Genomic DNA, 18676 nt, shown 5'->3' with positions numbered 1-18676 from the left:
GCTTTCTGTGCTGCCGGGAGTGGAGGTGGGCGGGGGTCCTGCCGCCACCGCACCGAGTGGGGCTGACTGCACCCTCCCAGCCCTTCTGTTTGTTCTGTGGAGAACAGGTTCTGGTCAGACCAGGCAAGTAGCATTTTCTCAAAATGCCGTAATCCACCAATTCCACATTTATTTTAGTTATGGCTTCCGAGACACGGCTGTTTCCTGAACAGTTAAATCCATTTATGTCACTATCAAAACTTGGCCACGTGGATGGGAGAGTTCACCTAGTGTCTGGGAACTGGCAGAGAAGGGGGTGGAAGGGAGAGGAAAGGGAGGAGGGGTGAGGTGGGGGTACTGGAGGATGGATGCTCCAACCTAGTTTTGTGTCTTTCTGTGATTCTTGTGCCCGTGGCTGCCCTGGATTTGCGTGCTCCTCCAGCTTTGTTCTGTGGGACGAACAGGGTTTTCACACTCCGTGGGGTTGGTCCCCTCTGAGTGCAGAGGGTCCCAGTACAAGGCTTTATCCAGCCGTACTTGTGTGGAAACGTTGTGAGAACTGTTAGTGGTGAGGACAGAGAGCAAGAGCAGTATTTTATCTTGGGCATTAAAAGACATAATTACCATCAGATATAGCAGGCCCTTGAATAAGGCAGAGGTTAGGGGTGCTGATCGTATATCCCACCCCTGCCCCGAAGTGCAGTTGAAAATCCACGTACAACTTTAGACTCTCTAAAAACTTGCTGCTAATAGCCAATGGAAACAGCCAGTTAACACGCACTGTGTATAACGCATGTGTTCCATTCACCATTCCTGCAGCAAAATAGCTGGAGAAACGCGCGTGCTGTGAAGAGAGTCATGAGGAAGGGGAGGACGTCAGCAGGGTGTATTGAGAAGTCACGTCGGCGGCCGTGCACCGCAGGCTGTGCTGTGCCCTGGGCCCCTGGCTGCTTGGTGCAAGGACGTGTTTCGGAGACTGGCTGTCGCAAGCCAAAGAATGTTAAAGGCCACAGACCAGCCTTTAGATAGGTCTTCTAAAAATATGCACCCAAATAAAATAACAGATCAAAGTAGACTTGGAGGGCCAGGGAGGGCAGATGCTCCCCTTAATGAGCAGCATAGTTTTAAATCTCTTTCCCACCCGTTCTGGCCACGACAGCGGGATGAGCAGTTACCTGGTCCAGTGGGAGGTGCAGTCCTCGGACAGCCAGCCTTGCCCAGCCCCGATCCTTGAGCACATGGTCTCCCGTGGGATGGGGTGTGAGGAGACCCGTGGCCTACTGGACCATCCCAAACAGCGTGTCAGTGGTGAGGGCAGTGACAGACCCCTCTTCCAGCCACTCTGCAGGTGAGGCTGCAGGATGAGCTCCAGGGGTGGCTCTTCAGGTCCCTAAACCTGTGTGATGCACACGTTCAGGTTTCCAGCCCAGCAGCGTGATGGGGACACAGGAGTCCCCATTCTTCCAGCCTGTCCTCGGACAGTCCCACAGTCATCCCGAGAAAGCCCTTCCCTCAGTGGGGCTTCGTTTGGGAGGAGGTGGGGAGCTCGCTGCCTCTCCCTGGCGCCTGCAAGTACGTGGGGCTGGTTGGCTTTATGCTGCTCATACTTTTGGGTTCCCTGTTGAGACTAAACTGTTTTCAGAGCCGCTAAGGAGCAAAAGTCAGAGGTTCAATACCGAAACTATGAAATGTGCTCTAAGAAATTAGGTTCAAGGAGTGAAATGGGTGATTAAAGGTGAGGACGTGTAAGGGGCTACGCCGTTCCCATGCACTGAAGTGCCGTGCACCCCGGATGTTGAATTGTGCATCTGGCGGGGTCCGTTGTGACTGGGAGCAGGCGGGGAAGGCCGATCACCACGGGCCGGTTCTGCTCGCTGCTGCAGGGCGTGTTCTGTGAGTGCGTGTGGGTGTGCACCGATTCTGGAGAGGGTGCGGGCACAGCTCTCTCGAGGACAGAGGCAGAGAGCAGGAGTGGAGGAAGGTGTGAAGGAGGCTCTGAAGTACCAGCACGTCTGAGCTCGATGCGGTTCTCCTCCCCAAACCCTCCTCTTCTGTACAGGGGCAGGGCGGAGGGGCTCCGAGCCCTTCCCCCTCACTCCCACCCCAGACCCCAGCTCGTGCTCAGGTGGCCTTGTGCTTCTTCCGCCTCCTCTTCCCTGTGAGGTACTCGACTGCTCACCGGGGGCTCTGGCCTCGGTGCCGGCACCCGAGCACCACCAGGCCCCTGCTCTCGCTCCTTCACCCAGTGGCGAGTGCGGGGGGGCGCAGGTGTGGTGAGGGACGGACTGCCCCGCCCTCGTGACTCGGGCTGGCATCCCCTCGCACCCGGCTGTGCCCAGGAGTTAAAGGTCCCTGGGGTTTTGTTCTCTCCTCCTGCCTCCTCTTCCACGTAACCCTCGTTCGCTTCACTTACACGGTTACACGTTCATCAGTTAGACCTGACAGCCAGGTCGAATTGGCCACGTTATCCTCACACTTACAAATATTTGTGCTTATTTTGTAGAGTTGTTCTATAATGGACGTAACTCTTTTGGATGAATATGGGAAACCCTTTTGGTGTTTCAGTTCCCCGGTTTGCATGCGAGCGCCTCCCGGCCCCCGCGACAGTCCCCACTTCACGGGGCCGACGTCCCGCATTGACTACGAGGACGCGGCGGGCGCGGTGCACATGGAGCTGGTGCGGATCGAGGAGACGGAGGAGTACTTCATCGTCAGCCTGGTGCTCCGCCTCAGCCTGGCGAAGATAAACCGCTGGTTCGGGACGCACTACTGACCTTCAGCAGAAGGGGGTGAACGGATGTGTGTTTTATTCCGAACCAACCAGACTGGTTCTTGGTGTTGGAAGTTACAATAAAACAGTAGTCTGCTCTATGCCTCCTCGTTTCCCGTTAGAAATTATGACTGTTGGGTCATTTCAAAGTTAACATTTTGAGGGGTAAGTGTTGAAAACAATAAAATAGCACGTCCTGGTGAAAGGTTGTGAGGTAAAGAGATATTTACTTCTGCGGTTAGAATTTAGAAGCAAGAAACTCTGGTTCATCCCATGAACCACGTGTGCACACACGTGTTGCACGGGTAGGTTTTTCCTCCGCTGGTTGGAGCCCGAACAAGAGGAGCTATGTAAGTGGGAGCCACGTGGTGGTCGGTCCCATTGAAAATGTGCTGCACGTGTGGCATCGGCAGCCACATTCGTGCTCAATAAAACGGAGTGAAGCAGCCCGCCTCCCGAGGGGCGGCGTGTCTGAAGTCGCCAGAAGGAACAGCCTCGCTTCAGAGGGCCACGTGGCGCAGAGCAGGTCGGACTCGGGGCGGAGGCAGCGAGTGAGCATGCGCGCTCGGCAGAGAGGCTGCGAGAGCCGAAGGACCCTCGGGACTCACTCAGAGGCGCCTGTGTGTGCGCGTGTGGTCTCCGGGGGTTCGGTTCTTCATTCGGTTTGGACTGTACCGATGAATGTTTGGTTATATTTTCACCTCCAACTTGAAGTTATTCTCAGAGGCGCTTTTGGAAATGCCGTGCTGCTCCCGCTGGGCACACTTGCGGACGCCCCTCCTCTGCGGCTCCTCCTCCTCGTGTGGAAGGGCCCGGTTGTTTCTCTCGGAGACGTGTGTGTGGCGAGTGTGCAGAGTGAAGAGCTTGAACCCAGCAGTAGGAGACTCCTGTGGCAGACGCTGTCCCCGCCTCCTGCCCCCAGATCTTGGGCAGAGCCCTGGGGACAGAGAGCACGGGGCGGGGCTATTTTCATGCTGTCATCAAAGAGCAGGTGCGGGGCCGCCCCTCCCGGGTGAGTACAAGTCTAGAATGAAAGTGTTTTCTCTGAGAACTTGGAAGGGGGGCATTGATCCGGGTGTGGCTGGTGTGTGTGAAGCCGCTGTGCTGGCCCCTCCCTCGAGTGCGGTCCGTTCCCTGTCTCGTCTGTCTCCGAGGCCGTTTGAGCTCTTCCTCTTTCTTGGTATTTGGAAATTTCAAAATGTGCATTGGAATAGGTCTTTTCCGTTCATTATGGCTCATTTACTGTAAAAACTCGTGTACTTGAGTTTCGGGTTATTTTTTAATCTGTCAGTATTTTCTCTTTTTTCTGTAGCTTTTGCTAATCACCCCATTCTTTCTGGCTTGATCCTCTCCAGTCTCTTCTCCGTCTTCCATCTCTGAGATGGAAGTAAGTCTAATTACTTTATTAGAATTCTTTTTTTAGTTTTTAGAGCACATTCTGCACCTGTTTTATAGATGCAGTATTTTCTCAAACGCAGGGATTGGCGAACCAATCACAGTTGCTGCTTTGAGGGCCGTATACTGTCTGTTGCAATTGCTCAGCCGGCCCCTCCCAGCAGGAGGTCAGCTAGAGACAGAACGGAACAGGAAGGCCTTACTGTGTTTCAGAGACCTGGACTGACAAGCGCGGGCAGCAGGTGAGAGTGACCTCCAGGCAGTGGTTCACACCTTACCCTGAAGCCTCCGAGGTTGTCCATTCTCATTTTCAACGACCTTCCCATCTTCATCATTTGGCAGAAGTAATAACTAGTTCAGGCCAGAACCGTGGGTGGGCACTCAGATATATGGGTGAGGGGCGATGAGAAACAAGGTATTGCACAGTCTCGGAATATCTTGCCTCCAAGTGCTCACGATCACGAAGAAAAGAGTACTAAGTCCATGGGGAGGAGCCCAAAAAGGCAGCTCCTCCAGCGAGTCCCTGTTGCCCGCACCTGGCCAGGTGCCTCTCCTCCTCACTGGGCTCTGTCTCGCCGAGGCCATGGGCTCTGCCACAGGGCGCCCTGGCCCCTCTGCCCCGGGCTCCCACGCTGCCTCGGTGGCCCTGCTCCTGCGTGTGCAGCCTCCTCACCTCACTCGGGCCTAGAAACACCACAGTTGGCCACTGCATATATTCATTGTGCCAGGACGTGACACACTGACCCTCGGATGGATGGCAGACACCTCCAAAGGAGAGGAGGGCCAGGCAGGGGCTTGGACTGGGGGACGGGGGACAGCAAGATGGAGCCGCAGAAGGGCCATCTGCTGGGTGGCCGGGGTGGGGCCACCTGGGTTTTGAAAGGTGCCCCTGGGTTGAGAAAGGCGAATAATTCCATGGGCTTCTGGCGTAGGAGCTGTCCTTAGTGGGGTGCTGGTGCCCTGGTCATTAGAGCCAGCACAGACCAGCCCCGGAGGGCAGAAGACCGCCATGGGTGCAGGGTGGGGTGCGGGCTCAGGAAAGGGGCTGCCCTGCCTCTGGCCTCAAGACTGGCTCAAGACAGCCTTTGAAGATGCCCCAACCCAACCCAAACCAACCACATCACAGCCACTGGTCCATGTGGCGGCCCTCAGCACTCCCTCACCAGGCTGTTCCTCACCCCACCTGGGCCATGCAGACCCCCGCCCCACCCACCTCACTGCTTCACCCCAGTCACGGTTGTGGGGACCGACTGTGGGGGCTGGGAGACACTGTCAGTGCTTAGAATGCGACACGGTATTAGTTCTCTGTGTCACAGTGTTCACAGATCATAATATAAACGACGGCCCCTGGTCGGGGCCGACCACCCCAGAGCTGTTTGTACTGGAATTAAGTTGTCAGACGCAGGAAACAGAAGCGTTTACCAGCCACACTCCTTTGTCCGAGAGGGTTCACCAGCCTTTTGTCTGGGAAGCAGGAGGAAGGCAGTGCTGGGCGGCCCGTGCCTCTGGAGGATCTCAACACAACGCTGGCTCATGGGGCTGAATCATTCCAAGAAAGTAGCAGGCACAAGCTCTTCGTCACACTCTTGGCGGAGAAGTGTGCGGTGCAGGGAAACACACCTACCTTGAGGGAGAAGGCGGGGACGTTTTTATGCCCCTCGCGCTCCAGGTGTGAACTCTCGCCCGATTTAAAGCCATCCCAGAGGTCTAACCAGCCCTCGCAGAGATGGTTGTCACGCCTGACCTGGTGGTCATCTCTTACTGAGGTTTAGTGAGTCTGATGGTTATAACTGCTGCAGAGAGAAACCCTTTGTGTGAGAAACTTGCCCCATGCGAGACGGTTTTCCAAGGCCTGTGATGAAGGAAACTGGTTGCACAAGTGTCACTCCTGTGGGTGGCAGGGGACCGTGTGTGCAGAGTGACCGGGCATTCGGCTCCAGCACTGGACGTCTTTCGTGGGCTTCTGTGGCCTCGATGAAGAACACCGGACTTTCTGTGACCCTCTGCTAGACACGCGTGGCTGCCGGAGTCGCTGGCGGGAAGCCAGGCTGTGGGAGGGAGCACAGCAGGGTTGGGGGGACAGCAGGGACACCAGGGCACCCGCAGAAGTGGGAGCAGCTGTGGAGAGGGGCAGGGACAGGGCTCAGAGCTGCTGGAGGCCGCGAGGACCAGCAGGCTGCTGGGAAGGCTGGGGCAGAAAAGGCTGATCTGGACCCAAAATGGGCCCAGTAGCTACAGGCCCAGTCTTCTGCAAAACATGAGACCTGAGAGAACTCGGGCGGAGCCTTGGGCTCCCACCTCCGTCATTTCTGGGGCGCCCAGAATGAGGTCCCAGTCCCCAAAATGACGAGCAGGGCTGAGCACACCTTCTGAGAATTTTAAGAGTCTTCGTTTCACCTCTCACTTGACCTTCTAGCTGTTTTGGGTAAGAAAGTGAGTTTGGGAATTGCCCGAAAGGCACGTGGGTGTTTATTGGTTGACGTGTCATTTGACGGAGTCGCTGTGAAATGGGTATAAAAGACACCTTGACATTTATGTGTATAACTCAGAAAAGTGCCTGGAGACTGCAGACAAGGTGCCCGTGACCTCTCCCTGGCTTAATATGGCTGGGGACAAAGTGAGAAATTTGCCAAGAAGCAGTAACTTGAATTTTTAAGATTGGGCATTTACTGAGTGCTAGGGCACAAAGCTATCCTTGTGGCTTTTAGAACCCTCCGGTAACCTTCGGGGAAGACAGTGTGATAACAGTGTTTCACTGTGGGGCCCTGGGGCTCCGAGAGGTGAAGTGGCGCGAGGTGCACATCTGGTAGCCATGCTGGACTCGCTGGCTCAGGAGCGGGCGTCCTGCCGGCTGCGTGCCTCCGGCTCCACGCCCTGTGGAGGGGGCAGGGCCGTTCCGAGAGAAATCCTCATTGTCAAGGAGTTCAGTTAGGACGGTGTAAACAAACACGGTCAGAAGTGGGGCGGAGCCCGTTCTGCCTAACAGGGCTAAAACCGCTGGAAAGGGTTGTGCCTGCAACCAGAGGGACTGGTGCAGACCAATGTCGGGAGCCGAGGCTGGCCGAGGCGCTCTGCCACGGGGAAGGCTCCGGTGCCAGAAAAGAACCCACTGGTGAATGGAGCAGTTCAGAGCTCAGAAACAGACACACTTGTCAGACACGCGCTTTGGGATAGAGGGGTGTCAGGACCACGGGAGGAAGGTGGCTTCGATGGACATCCTGGGACAGCGGCAGTAGCCACTTCATCCCACGCCCCGGGACACGTCCCAGGTAGATCGCAGACCCAAATGAGAGAAGCAAAGTCGGAAAGCTTCTGGGAGGCAGTGTGGGCGCCTGCAGCTCAGCAGCAGTAAACCGGAAATCTTCATTCAAAAAGTGGGCAGGAGGCGTCACAGACATCTCCTCAAAGGAGACGTACACACGGCCCGTAGATGCATGAAGAGATGCTCCACCTCACTGACCAGGGAAGCGCAAATAAAACCCCAGAGAGGGGTCGCTCCGCCCCTGTTAGGGTGGCTCTTACAGAAAAACCCGAAGGGGAAGTTTCGTTGAGAATGCGGTGAAGAGGGAGGCCCTGTGAGTGGGAACAGAAGATGGTGCAGCCACTGCGGAAAGAAGGTGACAAATACTGTGTGATCCCACTTAGTGAGGGGCCTCAAATAGTCAGGCTCCTAGAAACAGCAGGGTAGTGGTGCCAGGACCGGGAGGAGGGGAGGTGGGAGGCCACGCCCATGGCCGTGAAGTTGCAGGTGGGAGGCCAGGCAGCTTCGAGATCCGCCGTACCCACTGTGCCCGTCGTTAACAATATCATGCTGCGTACTTCAGAGCGGAGGGCGGCAGGTCTCGGGTTAAATGTTTTTGCCACAGTTACAGTGAGAAGGCAGAGTGGGCAACACTTCCTCGTGCCCGCACCTCGGATGGGCACTCAGCTTGGGCTCAGGGCGCCCCCTCGTTGCAGGCAACTCTGGCTGGAGGCTCCCTCTCCAGGTTGGGCCAGTTCCTGCTCCTGTTGTACACGACTCTTTCTCAGAAAAACGTGCATCATCACTTTTAGTTCCCCTCCCTGGAAATGCACTAAGTCTGACTCGACCCACCCCGCTTCCGTTGTTTTTAAAGAGTCAGCTGAAGCAGGTGTCGACACGTCACCTGAAGAACCCACGTTGCGTCTACTTAGAAGGTTCCATCAGTCACGGACGACTAACCCGGAGGAAAACAGAGGGGAGCCTTACGTAACATACGGACTTACACCATGCAGGTGGGTAAAGCCGAATTCCAGGACTCTGCTGTTTCAGCTGCAGCGATTCCACTGTGTGCGTCACCAGGAACGTTTAGGCTTTGTGGAAACAGTAAGCCCAGAACAAAAGGGGCAGTGACCGGAACTTCACATAGAACCTTAGACTTGGAGGAAGAACGGGTGCCTAGGAAAAGGCTCGTGGCAAAATGTTAATTTGTAAGATTTANCGTTGCGTCTACTTAGAAGGTTCCATCAGTCACGGACGACTAACCCGGAGGAAAACAGAGGGGAGCCTTACGTAACATACGGACTTACACCATGCAGGTGGGTAAAGCCGAATTCCAGGACTCTGCTGTTTCAGCTGCAGCGATTCCACTGTGTGCGTCACCAGGAACGTTTAGGCTTTGTGCAAACAGTAAGCCCAGAACAAAAGGGGCGGTGACCGAAACTCGTGGCAAAATGTTAATTTGTAAGATTTAATGAAGACCAAAAAAAATCAATGAACAAATTTGTGTTGTGAAATTTACACGGGAAGGGATGGGTTCTGATGAAAATGAGGAATTGCAGGCCGTTTGCTCACGCAGTCTAGAAAACGGATCGGAGAGTTGTTGATTTAATGGCATTTAGTTGCTGTAATTCCAAGGAAAATGTTATTGATAAGTAGTCCAAACATCCTCGGGGTCAACACGGTGGGCAGAACATTCTGTACCGACTAAATGTCAGGCAGTCCCTGTCTGGCGTGCGCTTTTAAGCAAAGCAGAACTTCCCTTTGTATCAGGGACTAGAAGGAAAAGCAGGCAGGTAAGTGCAGTGGGACTGGCTAAAGTCACGGGATTGTGTGTGACCGTGTTTTAGTTGGACGTCTGTTATTGGACCTATCATGCGCTTGAGCGTTTAAAACTGTGAAGTTCAGGTTGCAGTTGCGGTAACTCTCCTGTTAAACTCTGAAATAACTGGACTGTGGAGCCTGCAGTGACCGTGATCCAGTCTCTTAGCTCCGTTCAACCCCCACCCCCAGGCATCCTCCGTTGCCCCTGGTTCTTGTGCTTCTCCGACACATGCTGACCTCTTGCAGGTGACTGGGGCACCAGAAAGTGCGGTTGCCATGGGATTAGATACTAAGTGGTATCTGCCTACAGATTCATCAGTCTCATACTTTTGCCAGAATGGGACCCTCTGTTCTTGTAATAAGACGCTGTTGGCCCCTGTGCCACAGCTAACTGGCTGATTTGTCCTATTGTTCATTCTGCTGGTGTGGAAAGAATGGTTGGTCGTGCAAGAGAAACGGGTTTCCGAAGCCACCCTCCAAAATGGCTCTGCTGGTGGTTCTGCTTCCCACGGCCCCACGATGCCCGATGTGAACCGTGGGCTTTTCTCTCTCTCACAAGGAGATAGCTATGTACCTTTACAATGATTTTTAAAAGACATTCTCAAAGCTATCTGTAAGAAGTAGTCCCCCGATGGTAACGCGTGGTTTCATGGAGGGGTGTCAGTGGAAAACCTTCCACACTGATTTTAAGAAGGAGTTAAGTGATTCATTCTGGAGGCAGAGAGAGTGTGCAACCTCATGGACTTATGCTACCACTCACATCTATTCCTCAAGGGCGTTATTAAATTAGGCAGTGTGACCACACATGTTAATCTCTATGATTTACTGTGCAAGCCTAATAGCAACAGAGAGCCTGGCTTCTGCGTGTGGAGTGCCCCTTCCCAGTCTGCCGATGACTGGGCTGCGTGAGAAAATTCTTGTCTTAATTTTCCGTATTAAGGCTTGAAACTTGGTTCTGTATCGGGAGTTGAATATGGCTTCTTGTGTAGAATACTGAGGATTGGCTTCCTCTCCTTGAAACATGCGGGTCTCCGTGAAAGTGGTGAGATTATCAAGGAGCAGATGAACTTCAGCTCCTTGTCTCAGCTTCAGCAGCAGCTCTGGCGTCCAGACGTGGACTTTGTCCTTGAGCTGCAGCTAATACTTGACCATGAAGTTGCAAGTTCTTGCTGCTGCTTCATGACCCTCATTCTAAATCATGGATAGGAAATCTGTCCCCTCTGTGAACGACCCCAAGAATGAAATTCAGCAAACACTCACTGTGTACCCCCTCAGTTCAAGGCATTGTCCTGGGTGCTGTGTACCCAAAGGTGAGCAGCTGTCCCCACTGACTGACAGAACAGTTCCTGAAGCTTGCCCTGGCCAGCGCTCTGTGTCCTAGGGACAGGGAGGTGGCGTCAGGTCAACAGGGTGCTGTAGGCCTTGAAATATGGCTTGATTTTCGTTTTGCAAAATTGAGGTTGTCCAGCAGGGAGAAAAAGGGAGGAAAGAAACTGGAAGAACCTGGGATAAAACCATGGATAAAACCAAGGACCCCTGCTTCAAAGTAAACAAAACGATTTTCCTAATACAGCCCATCCCCATGCTCTCTCAGAATATTCGGGTTTGGTGAAAGCAGCTTCATCTACTTGCTTTCCAGTGAGGGGAGCGGCCTTTCACAGTATGTGGACAAAAATGTCATTCCAGGAGCCAGACGACGCCAACAGCCGGTGGCCATGGAAACAAGGAAACACCTCGTTTTCAGACCGAGAGACTGAGGAGCGCAGGGAGGCAGTGCGACCCCCACTCCCATGGGTGGTGGGGCCTTGGAAGGAGCATGATCGCTGGAATGGTAGCTTGCTCACCCCACATCGGGGGTGTGCCTTTGCCCACGGGGGGCTGCCTCACAGTCCACGAGAACCCCCGGGGGCCTTGCTTTTTTCCTCTGAAAATTGAAATAGACTTCTTAGATTATTATGGATCGTAACAGTAATACATGTTTTTTGGAAGACGATTTGAAAGTCCAAAACAGTACAAAGAGGAAAACGAAAATCACCCTCAAATATGAACTCAGCTATTTTGGAAAGTGAAATGAAAACTTTTAAAGAAAAATATGACAAAAACTGGTTCAATAATAAATGAAACATGAGAACATTTATTTTTCTAAAGAAATTAATAATTTCTATAAATTAATCAAAAGAAAATAATCAAATACATATTCAGAAGTGCCCCACCAAGTACAAAGAATTGAAAGCTGATATTTTACTTTATATTCTAAGACTAATAATGTTAATATTTTACCAACTGTTCTAGACCATATGGAGAAGAGAATGATCTCTGTTTTAAAACAATTTTAAAATCTTTTAAAAGCTGTAACTTTTAATATGTGTAGAAAAGTTGCACAAAGGAAAAATGTACGGAGGAATGAGTCACTGGAACTTAAAACGCTGCGTCACCCTTTCCCAGTGTCCCCACCACCCGAGTCCTCCCGTCCTTTGTGGTGAGAACGCCCCCTGTTTCCCCCAAAGAGGGCCCCTCTCCTGACTTTTAGGTGTTTACATTTTTAGTTTTCTTCAGGTTTTAATGATCTAAGTGTACGTTCCTCAGCGCTTAATTTCGTTTGTTTGTGAACTTCATGTCGGTGTTTTGGATGGAGGTCCAAGGCAGTGCAGTAAGACAGGAAAATGAATAAGGATTAAAACGGAGTAACTAAACGGTTTTTTGCAAATTATTTCACTTTTTACGTCAAAAGCCCAAACTAACCCATTGGAGAATTATGAAAATTTGAGACTTTAAAAAGGCTGCTGGAAAAAATATCTGTGTAAAAAGCAATTTAATTCCTTAAAAAAGTCAACAGTCAGAAAGTTTAATTAGACAATGTGTTATTGGTAATTGCCAAACAAAACCAACTCCATGGTCCTTGGGAACAAACCCAACAAAGGACATGTAAGGCCTCTATGGAGAAAACTCAGAACTTTCTAAAAAGTCATTAATGAAAACATAATTAACCAGAGTTGCCGTTTTCACAGAAGGAAGGACTTACCCTAACAGTTTCAGTTCTCAATAAATTAAACTAAAAATTTAATAGCATTGCAATCTAATGGCAAAAAAAAAAAGAAGAGAAAAAAAGCCGTATGGAAAACCGTGAGTCTAAAAAGGAGGTTGGTTTGAAGAAGAGTATAGGGCCATGCTTTCAAGACTTACGCTGTAGGCACAGAGATTGGAGCAGGGTGGTATTAGGTCAGGGGTCGAACGCTGGTTTATAAACACACCGTGAGAACCCAGAGACCAGGCGACGCACACTGAGGCCGTTTGTGGCCATGCGGCACGCACAGCGGAGGCGAACCCCTGGGATTTTCAGTACGTGCTGGGGACAATGGCGGGGCCATGTGCGGAAGTTTAAAATTAGACCCCCTGTATCACCCCATGTGTGGAAATACGTTCGGGCAGACGAAAGGCAGCAACATTTCAGTTTGGAAATGAAAACATCAGAGGATATCTTGCTGGAGTGTAGAAAAGCATTTTAGATAAAAAGACAAAAAACCCAAGTGGCAGAAGCACGTGGGGATCAGATTGCCTCTATGCAAATGAGACTCCCATTCATAAACAAATGAAGGACAAACCACAGATGGAGAGTTATTTGTAAGACATAAAGCTGATAAGTGACTGGTGTCCAGAATGTACCGGAACTCCTTCGGAGTGGTGCCCAGAAACTTGCTGGGAAGACGACACAGGGTGAGGACAGATGCCACAGGAACGGAGCCACAGATGGACGTGACACATGCGAGCAGTGGTCCACATCGCTAGTCATTGCAGAAGTCCCGTATACACCCTCGGGGGACACGGTTCCACACGCTTCACCCGGCAGAAGTGTGAGGGTCTGATGACTCCACCTGCCCGCCCGGATGCGGGGCTGGAGACTCCCATGCCCCGCTGCGGGGGTGGAGGTGGGGTGCAGGTGGCGGTGATCGGTACCAGCACTCGGGGAAATGATTTTGTTCTCTAATAAGCTGAAAATTTGCCTAGTCAAAATCTAGCAATTCCATTTCTAAGGACATGTCAGTGGCAGACTCGTGCATGTGTGCACGAGGACAGACGTATGATATTTATAATGTTTGTAGTAGCAAGAAATGGGAAAAATCCTGTGTGCTCATCAATCGGAAAAATGAACAAAATTGCAATGTACTCATAAAATGTTAATATACAGAAGTTAAAGTGAATGAACTCGAGCTACCTGTATGAATGTGGATGAATCTTGAAAACAGAGTTGCAGTATAACACAATTTACGTGAGGTTTACAAAACCGTATTTCACTGAAACAGGGACTGATCCAAAGGCATCCAAGGCATCAAGATCGTTCATGGGGATGGAAACCATGTCAATGGGTAAATTTAGGTGCAGTGGGAAGGAAGAAGGGTGAAGGAACCAGAGTGCTTTTTAAAAACCACACATTGAGTTTCTCTCCCTCCTCCTCTGTCTAAAAATACATAAATAAAATATTTTTTAAAAAAGTGATATGAAGCCAACATGGCAAAATATTAACAAGTGACTAACTATACTTGAGGTATTTTGTGTGGCATTTAAAACTATCATCAACATTTCTCATCGTATCTCTATTCATCCATATCTGTCTGTCTGTCTCTGTCCATCTGTCTGTTTATCCATCTCTCCATCCAACTGTCTATCATCTATCATCTGTCTTCTATATATGTTAAACTTGAAGATTGCCAGTGTTCCTTAGTACAGACCTACTGTATTTCATAGACTTACATAGTGATTTAGTGAATAGTGAATAGTGATTTCCTGATTTTACTTCAATGCACATAAAGTATGTTAAATTTTGGAAGCCTTTGCAATATATAAATACACATACAGCTATCATCTCTTTTCCTGTGTCAACTGGCAGGTCTCAAGAACTCCACTGAAGAACAAAGCGCGGATGGAGGTCGCTACCTCTGACCTTCATTTAGTCCCTTCCGAACCCAGCCCTCCCAAGGCCAATCCTCACCCCGAGGGTGGAACAAAGGGTCCTGTGAGCACAAATGCAACCTTAAATGTAAAAACTGGATTTGGGAAGAGTTGTGGTCTGAGTTTTAGGACGCACGTTTGTTAGGCCAAGAGGAGAACAGCGTGGGTGCCACCATTTCATTATTTGTTTTGGTGCGTTTTCCTTTGTGCACAAGATGGCCACACATCAGACCACACCAGTTAGTCGTCGCTTATTCGGCATGAGGAGAGTTACTCACGTCCCTTGGCATGGCCGCAAAACCACGCCTCTCTGCCGTGCCAGGAACCCGTGCGTGGGGCTGAGTCCTTGGTTCTCGCCCTCTGAGCTCTGCTGTCGCTTCCAGAAGTGACTGGGAAGAGCTACAGACCCCATTAAGGCAGCTGCTGCCCAGGAGTTGCCCGGGGCCCGCGGTTATCACGTGCCCACGAGCAGAGTCCTTGCAGGCACCGGATGCATCGAGTGTGCTGCTTGTGAGTGCCGCCCCTGTGGCCCACTTCCCGCTGCTCAGAGTGGAAGTGCCCTTGCAAAGCGTGCACTTCATCTTGCCACTCCCAGTGAAAGGCCTGGGGACAGGGCCAGGCTACCCGGCAGTGGAAAGGTGGAAATCCCGATGAAACTATTGGGAAATATCTGACCTCGTGTGTGTTACAAGCTTCCTGAGTTCCTCCTCCCCTCCCGTATTCACTGTTGCATCCTATGGCAGGTGCTGCGCCAGCTGGCAGTACAGTGGGGCGTGTGGCCACCCGGGTGGAGGAGTTTGCCTCTGTATGGCCGGGTCCAGCTGGAGGGAGGGACGCTGAGAGTGGAGGCGGACAAGCCGCCTGGGCCTCTTATTTCCCCCTGGGGCATCGAGAGACCGGTGCCTGGCACACAGTAGAGGCCCAATAAAAATGCCATTTGCCTAATGAACAGATGCATAAAATCCGTGATCGGTTTGCTGCCAAGGCCGGCTGGTTTAGTGGGTGGCACAGTAGTGACCGTCATGCGTGAAGTGCAGCATCCTGTTCTGTGTGCGCACTTGGCGGGACCCCCGCACTCTCCTGCTTTATGCAGGGAGATAATTGCTGTTTAATATTTGAAAAGCAAATAGATGTCTTGGATAGTGATGGACAGTCCGGGGGCTTTGCGTTTATAAAAGAGCTTTTTCATCTCCCGCCTCCACTTTATTCTTGGCCTTGTCCCGTCGGTTCTGACCGTGTTTTGCTCATTGTCAATCAGAATGGAAAGCGTAAATATGACGAGGTCTCCAGAGGCTTCAGAGGAGGGAGAAGCCCTTTATAAACGAAAGGTTGTTGCCTTGGATTTCGATCACATACTTTATCAGTGGGGCCGGGAAGTGGCCGGTTGCCGCTGTATGCTTTTGGTTGCTCAGACCTGCGAAATGGCAGGTGTGAGGTGGAGGGGGACTTCTTCGGGGGGGGGCACAGTGATAGCTGGTGCCGGGCTGAGGGGGCTGCTGAGGGACAGATTCTGACTAAAGGTGCGGATCAGGGAGCTTTAGACCCCAAAGGAGACCGTCTTCACCCGCCCTCGCCCCCACCCCCTTGGTACATGTCTTGGCACATAGACAGTTTTGTCTAGTGTCCTCATCTAATATTCCATTTACCTAAATGGTGTTGATCCATAAATCTCCTTCTTCCTTTTCCCTCTCCTTTTCTGGGCCATCTATCATACTGTAGAATACAGCCTTGGGCCCACAGTGGGCATTTCCCCACCAATTTCCCATTCGTCCTGCTCATTCTGGGCAGCACACCAGTTATCTCATGCTACATAAATGAACACTCCAAAAGCCTGTGCCCCCAAACAGCTACGTTACTGCTCCTGATTCTGGGGGATGGTAGTTGGAGCATTGAGCAGTGGTCTCACGTGCTCGGTGTGGCCATGGTCGTCGGGTTGTTGGCTGGCTCGTCACTGTCCCCAGTGGCTGAACGCCCCAGTGTCTGGCAGGATGGCCAAATCCTAATGCAGCGTCAGGCCTTGGGGATCCTACTGCCAGGAAGTATCATTGAGGTAACTGGGTAGCAGAATTGCTTGGGTCAAAAACTTTGAAGTTTCTATAAAAGGTAACTTTAAAATGACTTCTACTTGTTGTTGAAATGGCCCCTAATTGCACCCAGCACATCTTTTCCTGAATTGTCCCCCAAGTGATCACTGTGGGTGAAAATAAATGATTCTCACTTTCAGAACTTCTGTGGCGACCGCTCGTTACCCAATTCCGTAGGAACGATGGATGTATCTGCGTAGGACTTAGCAGAAACAGGGTGTCAGCTTCGGGAGTGGGAAGCTCTGGAAAAGTCGGGGCCACCTCAGTTTTCCTCGCGGGGCTGTTTTGTCATTCACCAGACTCATCTGTTCAGCAAACATTGATTGAATCCTGCTTTGTGGGGACTACAGGAGAAGCCTAGTTGAATAAGACAATTTGTCCTCCCAGGATGTAATAATCCAGATGGAGAATGTGACACATTCCTGAAAAATGATCGCACAAGGCAGAGCCAGAGGGGGGCCAGACGGGACTCTTGGACCGAGTGCCGTAGGACTCGGAGGAGTGGGCGTTTCCTTCCGGACGGGAGGATGGAGCTGGTGTTTGCTCAGCAGATAACACGTTCCCGAGACCTGTCATCCGTGTAACCTGGGTCTTAGAGGACGCACTCTGTGCTGGTGGCGGGTGTGAAGGTCAGAGCAAGGGGACTCCTCGGCGAGTGGAGTGGGTGACATCGAGGTTGAGGGGGGATGCAGCACGTGCGTGAAGAGGAGGGGGGCCAGCCTGCCCGGAGAGTGACGCGGGGCAGGTGCAGGTGGTTTGGACCGGCATCCAGGGGCCCTGGGGGCCAGTGAGTCGTCTGCAAGTTACTTTGTAGGAAAAGGGGACACAGACTTTTAAGCCCAAGGATGATGCGATCATCCTCCTGTTTTAGGAAAGTTAATTTGAACGAATTCAGAGTTTGCTTAAAGCTCCTTCCTGAGGTGGGAGAAAATGAAGCTGAACTAAAATGACACTGGAGAAACAGAAGAAAGGAGAGCTCTCCTACTGGGGAAGATGGTGCAAGCGTGCGTAGACTGGCGTCCGGTGTGGCCCCAGGCCGCTTTCTCCCAGGTTCCCACCATTAGTGGTGATCATCTTGTTTATGTGGTTACTTGTTTCCAGTCTGTCCTGCCCCCTCCCCCCCCCCCGTCCCCACAGAACAGGAGGTCAGGGGCCATGTCTGCCTTGTTTGTACCCAGCGCCAAGAAAAATGCCGCCCCCACAAGCAACCATTAATTATATTTTGAATGAATCAAGATTAATGGAACACTGAGAGAGGTTATAAATACTTGAGTCCTAGTCTGATTTGATTTTCTCCAGTAAAAATGGATTTGGGGCCTGATGGGGAGCAATATCTCTGTATAGAGTTTGCATTGCTTTCAAAGTACTTACACGTGTTTTATTTAGTGCCTCCCGACAGCCACAAAAGCCAGTCTGAAAGGTGGCCGTTCATCCAGCTGGCGTTTATGGGGCACTGGCTCTGGCCAGGTGTCGCGGTTACAGAGACGCATTCAACATGGATCCCATGCCCTGGGCCTCACAGTCTGGTGCAGACCACCAGCATACACTGAGGACCAGCGTGACGCATGTTTGCGTCCTGGTTTCCCAGAGAAGCGGGACCAGCGGGCTGTGTGTGGACACAGGAAGATTTATTATAAGGATAGACTCACGTGATCAGGAAGGCAGAGGAGTGGTGTGGTCATGTGACCGGAAGCTGGCGACCCAGGGGAGCAGACGGTTGGGTTCCAGTCCGCATTCAGTGGGTGGGAGACCCAGGAAAAGCTCCAGTTTTTGTCTGAGTCTGAAGGCAGGAAAAACACATCCCAGCTCAGAGGCGGTAGGGCTGCAGTGTACGTCAGTTTTATTTGGGGTGTGTGTGTGTATGAGTGTGAGTTCTTTTCAGACCTTTAACTGATTAGACAGGGCCCACCACTCAGCGAGGGCCATCTGCTCTACTTAGCTCACTGGTTCACAGGTGCGCCTTGCCCAGAAACACCCTCCCAGGCACACCCAGAATCCCGTTCGGCCACCTGTCTCTGCACCCTGTGGCCCAGGCAAGTTGACACGTGAACGTAGGTGCCACAATGTCCATTGTGAGAGAGATGGGGACCGAGTTCCATGCAACAAGTCTACCTTGGGCAGTCAGAGAAGGCGTCGTGAGGAGGTGGTGACGGGAGCACTCGGTGCCTATTGCTAGCATCTCCATTATTTTAAAGGAGAAAACAGATGCTCAGGGGATGAAGTACTTCCCCACTGCGCAGACAGGAAGCCAGAGAGCCAGGAGCGGAGCTCACGCCTTCTGGTTTCCAACGCTGCGCTTCTGCGTCACCCAGAAGAAGCCGTTCTAAGAAAGCGTTACACTTGCAGGAAAGAAAGCGTGTGATCCGGGCCGTAGCTCAGTGGCATCCGAGGCTGCCCAGGGCTTGGGGAGGGTCCTTTAGAGCCATGGGAGGTCTCTCT

General features: G+C 51.8%; 1 protein-coding gene across 5 annotated transcripts in view; it reads left to right on the top strand.

The window, feature by feature from the left end:
* FBXO15 (F-box protein 15) overlaps positions 1 to 2864 on the top strand; it is a 34769-nt gene extending 31905 nt beyond the window's left edge. For 4 of the 5 annotated variants that reach the window (XM_037035765.1, XM_037035772.1, XM_037035756.1 and 1 more), the window contains one exon: positions 2483 to 2864. In XM_037035765.1, coding sequence (XP_036891660.1) covers positions 2483 to 2752 — 270 coding nt within the window. In that variant the 3' untranslated portion in view covers positions 2753 to 2864. The remainder of the gene's footprint in view (positions 1 to 2482) is intronic. The other variant, XM_037035780.1, reaches the window with a different exon arrangement.
* Positions 2865 to 18676: the final 15812 nt, after the last annotated feature.

This window comes from Sturnira hondurensis, unplaced genomic scaffold, assembly GCF_014824575.4.
Source record: "Sturnira hondurensis isolate 20B ecotype Veracruz unplaced genomic scaffold, ASM1482457v3 Scaffold0001872, whole genome shotgun sequence".
Classification (NCBI taxonomy): Eukaryota; Metazoa; Chordata; class Mammalia; order Chiroptera; family Phyllostomidae; genus Sturnira; species Sturnira hondurensis.
This window is presented reverse-complemented; position numbering and strand designations above follow the sequence as displayed.